This window comes from Meles meles, chromosome 17 (genome assembly GCF_922984935.1).
Source record: "Meles meles chromosome 17, mMelMel3.1 paternal haplotype, whole genome shotgun sequence".
NCBI classification, from domain to species: Eukaryota; Metazoa; Chordata; class Mammalia; order Carnivora; family Mustelidae; genus Meles; species Meles meles.
The window spans coordinates 56601037-56611458 of NC_060082.1; the positions used below are offsets into that span (position 1 = coordinate 56601037).

General features: G+C 44.2%; 1 protein-coding gene across 2 annotated transcripts in view; it reads left to right on the plus strand.

Annotated features, from left to right (window-relative positions):
* The window catches only part of INTS7 (integrator complex subunit 7), a 91730-nt gene extending 81962 nt beyond the window's left edge, over positions 1-9768 (plus strand). For both annotated transcript variants that reach the window (XM_045983453.1, XM_045983454.1), the window contains 4 exons: positions 629-761; positions 3897-3995; positions 5747-5932; positions 8271-9768. In XM_045983453.1, the coding sequence (XP_045839409.1) occupies positions 629-761; positions 3897-3995; positions 5747-5932; positions 8271-8558 (706 nt within the window). In that variant the 3' untranslated portion in view covers positions 8559-9768. The remainder of the gene's footprint in view (positions 1-628; positions 762-3896; positions 3996-5746; positions 5933-8270) is intronic.
* The last annotated feature ends 654 nt before the right edge of the window (positions 9769-10422 follow it).

Below are 10422 nucleotides of genomic sequence, written 5' to 3' on the forward strand. Positions count from 1 at the left end.
AAACTTTCCCAGCATGTTCTGTGTGCTCGCTCTCCCCTGAACGTTCCCGCTTTTTCCCTGTCTGTGCTCTGGATTCATGCCATTTCTGCAGCCCTGGGCGCCCACCACACTTCTTCTCTTCACATCTTATCTGACCTGCTTGCTCAGTGGTTTGTTCAGGACCCATGTCTTCCGTGGCATTCCCCACTCCCCCCACATTCTGATCTTTTATTTATGTATCTTCACTGGTTACGGGGCATTTAGCCTGCACGCTTTATGCTGCTGGTTACCTTTTCAAATGTCTTAGGTCTCCTTCACCTCATGGCAGAGGCAAAGGTTAAGTATTTTTCTACCACCTAACAACCGAAGTGATCAGCCTTACATAATTTGAAGTCAGGTCTGGGTGTGAATTCCCGGCTTGATACTCACTAGTTGCGTGACTGAAGGCAAGTCACTTAACGTCTTCAAGCCTCAGTTGGCTCATCTGTAAAATGGAAACAGCGGTGCCTACTTTGTTATTTTACCAAATAAATGAGAATATGTAGAAAGTGTCTAACACGTTTAGACGTTAAGATGGTGACTGATTGGTTGGGTTGATAAGGGATGACTGATAAGATGGGTTGATTAATTGCTACTGATCTGACCTCAGCTTCCAGGAATCTGGGTCTGCTGGAGCTGCGCACGCAGACAGTGAGTATGAGCGGAGAATGATGTCTGTATACAGTCGCGTCTTGGAGGAAGTGGACTCACTCGATCGGAAATGCACCCCTGTTTCTTACATGGCAAGTGGCCTTTGTTTCATCGAGTTTTTATGACACAGACGTGGGTTTTTATCCAACTCGGGCACTTCCTAACCCCGTGACTTTAGTCAGTTCACCTGCCGGTTTTCTCCACGCTGGCTTCATACAGGGCTGCTCTCATACCTGCCTGGCAGCATCGCCGTCCATGGCGGTGCCCGGCACCTCTGCGGCTGCGGCACACTTAAGTAATGGGTCGAGTCTGCTCCCCCAGAACACAGGAAACTTCTTCGCCTCCCCCCCTTTATAACAGTTTAGCTGAAATTGCAATAGTCGTCAACCCTGACTATACACTGGAATCACTTTGGAAGCTTTTTAAAAAAATACGTCAGTACCCAGGCTCCACTCCAGATCAGTTAACTCAATCTCTGCAGTTGAGGGCCAGACGTTAGTATGTTTCAAGACTCCCAGGTGATGCTGTCCTGCCACCGAGGCTGAGAACCACTAGCCCATGGAAACGAAGAACGGGGCTCATTGTCTACCTGGCAATGAATCACTTCTACCAGGGGATGCCACCGATGTCCTTTGGTGCACTGCTTCCCCTTTGGCCTGCTGAATCTCTGCGGCCTTGGGGCATGTTGAGCTCTTGTTCTTCTTCAGTCTTTTAAACCACAGGACAGACTGACACACACTCACCCAGATTTTCTCCTCCCTGCCTGGGCATTCCCCAGTGTCTTAAGTCAGCTCGGGCCCCTATACGAAGATCCCTCTAGACTGGGTGGCTTGAACAACAGATACTTCTTTTTCCTAGGTGTGGGGTCTGGAAAGTCCAGAATCAAGGTGGCAGCCAGTTTGGTCCTGGTGAGGACCCTCTGGCCTCTTCCACACGTTCCCCCTTCTCACTGTGCCCTCAGACCAGGGAGATGAAGGAACTCTGGTCACTTTTTTTCTTATAATCCCATCATGGGGCCCCACCTCTAATTACCAACACACTGGGAGCTAGGACTTCAAAATAAAGTTGGGAGAATACAGACATTCAGTCCCTAAGACCAGGCCTCTGAACTCACACCCTGGGGAGCTGTCCCGCCCTGCTAGATGCTGATATCCCCTGCAGCTCTCTTCTGGCTCCCACTCTTCTCACTCTGTCCTCTCACCTTTTATCACGTGTGTAAGAAGAAATTGACAAGGCGAGTTGCAGAAGAGTTAGATCAGATTTCAGGACAGAAACTTTTCCTGGACATACCGCTTTCTGCATACGATCATCAGTAAATATTTGCTGAACTGAATCAACAGGGGTAGTTTGACATTGAGATTTGGTTGCTAAGGGACAGTAAAGATAATCTTTGAAGGAGATATACACATCTGTGCAAGACATTGATTAAATATCAAAAAATACAAAGGCTGGAAAGTGCCGGATTCAAGAAAGAAGAGAGTGCTGGTGCTCTGCTCGTCCTCCTGCGGGTTTACTAACCATAGCATGGGACTTCGTGTCTCCAGACGCTTCCTGTGTGGTCATCTGCTGCTGACATGGAGGTGTGCCCCAGGTGCCGGCGGCCGAGGCCGTCCACACTGCTCCTGTAATTAGAAAATCTGCATCCATTCTTTCGAAAGGGAGAATGGTGCCTTTTTACCAGGGAACAGCCTGAGGTCACTTTTGGTCGGCTTTAGCCCATCCTTGAAAGAGGTGTCTCTCCTCCAGTACTCTTGGCGTCAGACTTCCACTCCTAGTAGGATGTCCCTGCAAATGCTTCCCAGATCTCTGGTTGCGGAAGGATGAATAATGTTGCGTTGGCAGTTAAACCTGAAGAAAGAGACCCAACGTGTTGGAATCTATGTTGTGGTTTTCTCAAGTAACAGATCTCCCATTTGTATTATGGGCCTATTGGACACAAAGTGTTCAGCACCATGAAACCAGTAAGGGTGGGATCTTCCCGTGTGCAGCCTTAATGCCCAGTTGTTCAAAACTGTTTACGACGTAGGCAACTAGGGGGCACCCTGCTTGGCATCAGGAGCTTGGAAGGGCAGCCTGCAGAGTAGAGTGGTTTTCACCCTGAGGTGCTTTGGGACCACTGATGGGGAAGTAGACTGAGGAGGGGAGGGTAGACCAACCAGAATAGTTCTGGGTCCCCCGAAGTTACACGTGTTCTGACGGCACTGTAGTTTTTTGTCTGTTAAGCTGGTGAATCATTAGTGAAATAGAACGAAGTCATTGAACTAAGAGACAACCTAGGTTCTAGTTCCAGCTTGTCCTGTTGCGGTCTGGGTGACCTGTGTCATCAGCAAAATTAAGGACTGGCCTGGGTGACCTCTGTAATATCTTTGACGGCGGCCGGGGCGATACTCATCTCCACTCATCAAGTTGGATACAGTAAATAGGTACAGACTTTTGTATGTCAGCCGTACCTCAATGAAGTGGTTTTAAATAGATAAATGTGTGTGATATCTTAGAACTCTTAAATGCTAGTTGTATGACTCCCTTTACTAAGCCACAAAGGATTCACTGTGGTGATTCTCTTCTGCAGCTTTTCTGGGAGTTTCAAAACTCAGTTAAGTTTGTGAAATGGATTTTTGAAGTAAGGTACTCTTACTGAAATTTCGGAGTTCTGTAGAGTTGAACTGTATAGTCATTCTTGCTCAGAATTCCAGTAAGTTTCCACCATCGCTCACTCTCCAGGACCCCTGGCCACAAGGACAGGCAAGCCACCCTCTGGATATGGGAGGGAAGAGCAAGGCAGCAAGGCTCCCCGTGGGGTTTGGTGTTAGGCCTCAGACATCAGTGTACTGCGCTGGCTTCCTTATCATATGTTCTTGATCCTGCTTTACCGTCAGAAAGTGACCCTATATTGTAGTATCTAAACTAATTATATAATACTGTACCTAATAGCTCCAATGCTACAGAAATGCACAATTTCTGCATTATTTGGCCTGCAAGATTTTCTCCTACATTTCACTTTTTATTAAATATACTTAAAAATGAAGTAAAAATCTGCAGTTGTACTCCTTGACACGAATGATTTGGCAAACATTTGTGTGTTCTGCCTGTTTCCTGATGGGTATGTACCCTTGCAGTGTTCTTCAAAAGACCATTTGTACTTTTTAAACTTCTTCCTGAAAGTACCATTTGTTGATGAAATTTGGAAATTTCTTTTCATTTGACTTAGTTTCTTTTTTCCCTCCCAGCATACAGCATGCCTCTGCGATGCCATCATTTCCTTGCTGAAAGTTCCTCTTTCGTTTCAGAGATATTTTTTCCAGAAACTGCAGTCTACCAGTATCAAGGTAACACTACCAAAATACAGAGGTTAATATAGATTAAAAACCCAGTTACCTTCTGGAATACATGGGCTATAGCTCTGCTTCAGGATCTTACCTTTGGTTTTGATAAGACGGACACCCTTTTGGGGCACCTGGGTGGCTCAGTGGGTTAAAGCCTCTGCCTTCGGTTCAGGTCATGATCCCAAGGTCCTGGGATCAAGCGCCACATCTGGCTCTCTGCTCAGCAGGGGGCCTGTTTCCTCCTCTCTGTCTGCCTGCTTCGCTGCCTACTTGTGATCTCTGTCTGTCAAATAAATAAAATCTTTAAAAAAAAAAAAGACGGACACCCTTTTGTTATAAGTTTTTTATACCTTTATCAAGTGGTTTGGTGAAGGTAATGGGATTTGGGAGTTAAGTAAGCCCTTTCCTTCCTTACCTGTCAGTGCTGGGCTTGGTAGACAGGTGTTTGGCTACCTGCAGCTCTGTCCCTTGTCTCCAAGAATAAATTGAAAGGTTTTCTTTCTTTTTTTTTTAAGATTTCTTAAAAAGTTATTTATTTATTTATTTGTTTGTTTGTTTGTTTGTTTATATTTACTTGACAGATCACAAGTAGGCAGAGAGAGGGAGGGGGGGAAGCAGGCTCCTACTGAACAGAGAGCCCAGGGCTCAATCCCTGAGCTCCATGAGATCGTGACCTGAGCCGAAAGCAGAGACTTAACAGACTGAGCCACCCAGGCATCCCGATAGGTTTTCCTTATAATCCTCTACAAGGATCTTGAGCTGAGTTCATGTCTGATTGGGCTTTTCCGACCCTATTTAGAAGAATTCGGTCTGGCAAAACGTTACCAGTCCTACCTCCAGAGCGCTTTTGTCTGTGAGTATCACGTTTTGAGGAGCTGGCAAATGAGTATTTGAAAATATTTGAGCCACTCCAAATTCAAAAGCTCTTTTTGATTCAGAGAATGGAATTGTTGGAAGAGGTGGAAAACTAGCCTCCAGGAGATTTCCTAGATTATCCCTCTGTCAGTAAATGTCTTCAGTGCACTTTTGCATATCCGTTTGAATGCTTCTCGTTGTAAATAACAGAGTATTCCATTTCAGAATGACCTGGGTAATACGGAAAATTGATTGTCTTAGATAAGAGGTCTTCGGGTGGGATGTGCATGGGGTTGACTGACGGTGTTCAGCATCATCAGAAAGACCCACCTCTTCCATCTTTTCATTCAGCAGACTTTGGGCTTTCTGTAATTTAAAGGTATTTGGGATTTTTAATACGTTCTTAAATAAAAATTAATGAGAAGTTAAAATGTCATTTGGTTCATTTGTGCAAACTGACTTTTATCCCACTATGACTTGATCATATATGTAATTCTTGAATTTTAAATTCACTTGCCCTTGAATTTAGCCTTTTTAACATTACGTAAGACCAAAGAGACAGCAGCTAGATATGAAAATTTACATAGCACATTTCCCTGCTGGAATTGGTTCGTTGTCAAAGAAATGCCCCACTGCAGAAACGGGGAAGACTAGGGCCTTCACTGTTTTCTGTTACCCTCACACAGAACTGGGGTTTGGGGTAGAAGACGAAGTGGTATTTAGCAGAGACATTAGGGAGAAGGAACCCTTGACCTGCAAGGTGCATTTGTTTGGTTGTCCCAGCGGTCAGGTCCTTAGCTGTGTAACGCTGTAACCTATAGACAAAAATCAGCACAAACGTTTGCTGGCAGAAAGCGTGTTCTTGCTAGTGAGCGTTGATCTTCACGTTGGTCTTCCAGCTGGCTCTGTCACCATCACCCCGCAACCCTGCAGAGCCCATCGCTGTCCAGAATAACCAGCAGCTGGCGCTAAAGGTAGAGGGAGTGGTTCAACACGGATCTAAACCAGGACTGTTTCGCAAAATTCAGTCCGTCTGTCTGAACGTTTCTTCCACGCTACAGAGTAAATCCGGACAAGACTACAAGGTAATTTAGAAAAGAGGCACAGTTGTGATGTGGATTTTATCAGCTCATTCATGGGAGTTTTCCCGTCGTTTTCATGGTTTAGCAGATTGCAATTAAACCTCCCAAGGGGAGACGTGGACATACGTTAAAAGCACATATTGGGGTTTGAGGAGCTGATAAATAATACCTCTCTTTTCTCTGCTTGAACCAGTTGATAGAGAGCATCCAGGCAGACAGAGATCAAAATATGAGCCTTCTTTGCCAGCACTGATAAGGCTCAGGCTTCATTCTCTTGCTCTCTTTGACTCCTGTAACACAGATTGAGGTGCCCTATGTAGCCCCATGTAGCAAAGATGTGATGAGTGATGACAAAAGTCATTTCCTGTGTGTAGAGTATAAGTGTTATGTTTGGGCGATCCTTATTGTCATGGAAGGTTGTGGTGAGAATTTACATAGTTAACCTACCCCTGTCTGCAGCTGTCTCCTCATTAGGGTTGAAAGAACAGTGATTCTCTTTGTTTCTTGTATACACTGATTTCGACTGTTAAGAAAAAAAAAACCATTCAAGCCAGTCTTCTGCTTATTAACTTACCTCTCGAGGCATTGCGTAAAGTCAGGAAGCCAGTAGAATAAATCATACAGTACAAGGTTCGTCATGTCATTTGCAGTGAGTTTTCCACTTGAAATGCATCATCCATTCAGTGATCAGGTTGCTTAGGCCTATTTCTGATCCTTTTAAGGAAGTTCCTGGTTGTTAGGCATATTCTTTAGGGATATAAAAACCCTACAGAAGTTGTGCAAACAAAACAGGGCCTATAAATAATTCTAAGATCTTGAATTGGCCAGTAACTTCATCTCATCGGCGTTATAGGTAAACGTCTCTCTGGAAAACTGACCTCATGATATGCTCATTTAGTGACAGAGCTTTAGGGCATGTTTATGTCATTGATTGTGCAACAAACACACACACATAAACCTAGAGCAATCCGGCCACATAGTCATTAAGGCTACCTTCATATGCGTTCCAGAATCAGTATCTCTCTTAGCATGCTTCACGTTGGGTGCAGGTCAGGTACCAGCAGGTGCTACTCTGTTCCTTGAAGGCCAGAGACATGAGTGTCTAGCTAAATAAGTGAACAGACCATGAACTTGTGTTTTAGGATACATTGTGCTTCCAGTCTGAATAAGATACTGATTATTAGGTAAGCACTGTACAAGTTCTAAAAATTTGTGGGAAAATTGTGAAAATTTGTGTAAGAAAGATTGCATTACTGAAGCAATACAAGATCAGACTTGGTAAGAGAAAGAACTCTAACTTGTATTGACTTTGTGTTAGGTTCTTTTTCAGTCTCTTAGATTTTAAACTCCCTGAAACAGGTGATTGCACCCTGTTTCCTCAGAATCTGTCTTCACAGAGTAAAGGAAGCTGGGGATTGGAGTTGGGGTGGAGTAAGCAAGTGTAGGAGAGGAAAATTTTCTCTTCCACTGTCTTAGGGTCTCCAGCCAGACCTAAGACTAAACTGACATTGAGGCAGATTAACATAAGAAAGGCATACACATTTCTTCCAATGGTACACGGACATGGAGTCTTCACAAGACTCTGGAAACCCAAAGAAGTGACCAGAGCAGAAAGCTTATGTGAGTTTTAGACAAAGAAAGGCTAAATTTGGGAAGACAGAAGACGAAAGGGTTGAGGGGCAGTAAGCCAGGGAAGTGACTGGGAGCGAAGCGGGGAAGAGCAGGGGTGGAGGTTGGGGGGCACCTGTGGGAGGTGGGGGTCATTGGAGTTTATTTGTGGGGTGCATTTCAGCGTTGACTGCCAGTTTCTAGTGATGAGGACGTTCTCCTCTTCTTGGTACAGAGAAGGGCACCTTTCTCATGCGAGACTTTATGGCCTGTTTGAGGTAAAAATGGGGAGGTCGGCGCCATTCCTCCATCTGCTGTTTCTCCAGTGCCTTCAGCTTGAACTAATGTGCCAGTGCGGCGTGTCATGAGGTGGCACGTCCGGAGCTCCTCCACAGGGGAGAAAGGGCGGCATGTGAGGGGAGCCGGGGGAGAGGCTCGTTCTACTCAATGAGAGTGAGGGGCCAGGATCACTTAATACTCAAGAGTGTCTGCTCTGGAGTTAGCCTGCCTGGGTTCAGATGCCATCCTCACCTCTCATCAGCTGTGTGACCTTGGAGAAATTACTTAACCTCTCTGCCTCGGTTTCCTCATCTATAAGGCAAGGGTAAAAATGGTACCTAAACCTCTTGGTTGTTTGCAGGGATTAAGTAAGCACTTGGTATGGGGCCTGGCTCACAGGAAGCACTGAGCGAATGTTAGCTCTTACTGTCATTTAACAGTTTTTTCATTCCAGATACCCATCGACAATATGACCAATGAGATGGAGCAGAGGGTTGAACCTCATAACGATTACTTCAGTACTCAGTTTCTGTTGAACTTTGCCATCCTTGGAACACACAACATTACAGTGGAATCTTCAGTGAAAGACGCCAATGGTATTGTGTGGAAGACAGGTCCCAGAACTACCATATTTGTCAAATCCCTGGAAGACCCTTATTCCCAGCAGATTCGCCTGCAGCAGCAGCAAGCCCAGCAGCCATTACAACAGCAGCAACAACGAAACGCCTACTCTCGATTTTAGCCACATGAGGGATGCACTCCTGGCTTTATAGGAATTGATCAAATGGGCAAAAACAATTTGATTTTCATATGGATTCAGATATAGAAGTTAGAATGTGGACTTTGTTTTATTCATTGCTTTCTATAATGTGATACTCTGATGAGGAAGAAAAGGGTTTGTTTTTCCTTAGAAATTTAATTTGAGAAATTACTGGGCTCCTAGCCAGCAAGATTTTTTGTCCTTGTTCCTTCTTAAACCAAGCCCCTTATCATCTGTTTGACATTTTCATTGTTTCATTTTTGTTTTTCTATTGCTGAGCCTCATCTTTCTTGTTCAAGAAAAGTCATGTGTTGGGACCACTGAGTTAATAGACTTGCCTCCCTGTCCATCAAAGTACATCACTCACCACCTGGCACAGACCTCTCACTCTGAGCCAGGCATCAGGAAGTTCTCACCGGTCAGTACAAAGTGGACCTGTGGCCACAGAAAACAAGTTCTGCCCTGGATGGACCTCACTGTGTCCCCTGAAATCCATTTTCTGGATGTTGAGAGCATGCAGTCTCGCCGAATTGAAACATCCTGCTATATTATTTCAACTACTTACCTGTCTTTTCCATGCTAACACAATCTTAATTTATTGATTTAGTATTTTATTGACACCCCCCAAAACAGCTAACAATCACATGCAAAAATTGGAGACTAATCATTTGTGTTTTGTAGTATGTATGTGGTTTTGTTTATAGTATAGACTTTTTACACTATTTCTAAGAGTGAAAAAACTCACATTTACTATCTTAATGTTTTAAATTAGAAGAGCAGATCTTTGGATTGGTTTGGTTTCTTCTTGGCAAGTTATGTAATTCTAGACTTGATAGTCTAGAAAGATCAGCCTCTTTGTAACACAACCTCGATTAGTTGGGATGCTCAGGGAATAGAAGTTTTCTGGTTAGTCAGAAAACCCCTTTTTTTCAATTCCAATACTGATTGAAAACCATTCTAAAATACAATAATAATAAACTCTCTTGTCTTAACAGGGTATACTAGATGTAATTTACCTGTTCGTTCTCATTTGAATCATCCAGTGCTTGGGATCATGGATTTCTAAACATCAGGGATCACAGGGCTGCACACGATGATGATACGGACAGTTTGGGCTGTAAGCAGATCCTAGGATGAAGCAGGGCACATTCCTGGGAGGCTTTCTTTTTAAATAAATCTCTCATTTTCTTTGCTTCTGTTTTGTATTTTTTTTTCTTTAAAATCAATATTAACTCAAAGGGGAAAAAAATGAATTGGTTTTTCTTTTTTCCTTGTCATGTTGCCTCTAGTGGTGAGAAATGGTTGGCGACTCAGATTCCTCTGAGATTGCTGGGTTCCATGATCTCTTGTCCCAGCAAAACACCCTCCGCTGCCATTGGCCAGAACACGGTCATAAAACATGGAAGTCCACAGCGTCCGCTGAGGATGACATCACTTTAACTGTAGCCCAGTTGTACACTGCACAATGTGGACAGCCGTGACAGCATCTGGGAACATGGGCCCAAGGAGGAATTGCCAATGTGGTGCGGAGGAGTATGCAGGACCCCTTTCCTGCTCACCAGGCGTGGAAAAAACTGGACCAGAAAGCACAGGTTGTACTCTGATAATTAACTCTGTGACCCCAGGCAAGTTACTTTATCTCTCTAGAGTAGTTTCTTTGTAAAATGACTGAATTAGACAGGATCTCTTGACTCCAATCTAGAGTTTTATCGGGTGACTAAAAGACCAAAAAAAGAGCTCTTAAATGGGGGGTGGCGGGGGGATATTTTATAATGTCGATTTCAGGTTTCTGGTACTGTTTCAAGACAGAATTCCCAAGAAAAGAAGCAAATCTTGTAAACCACCA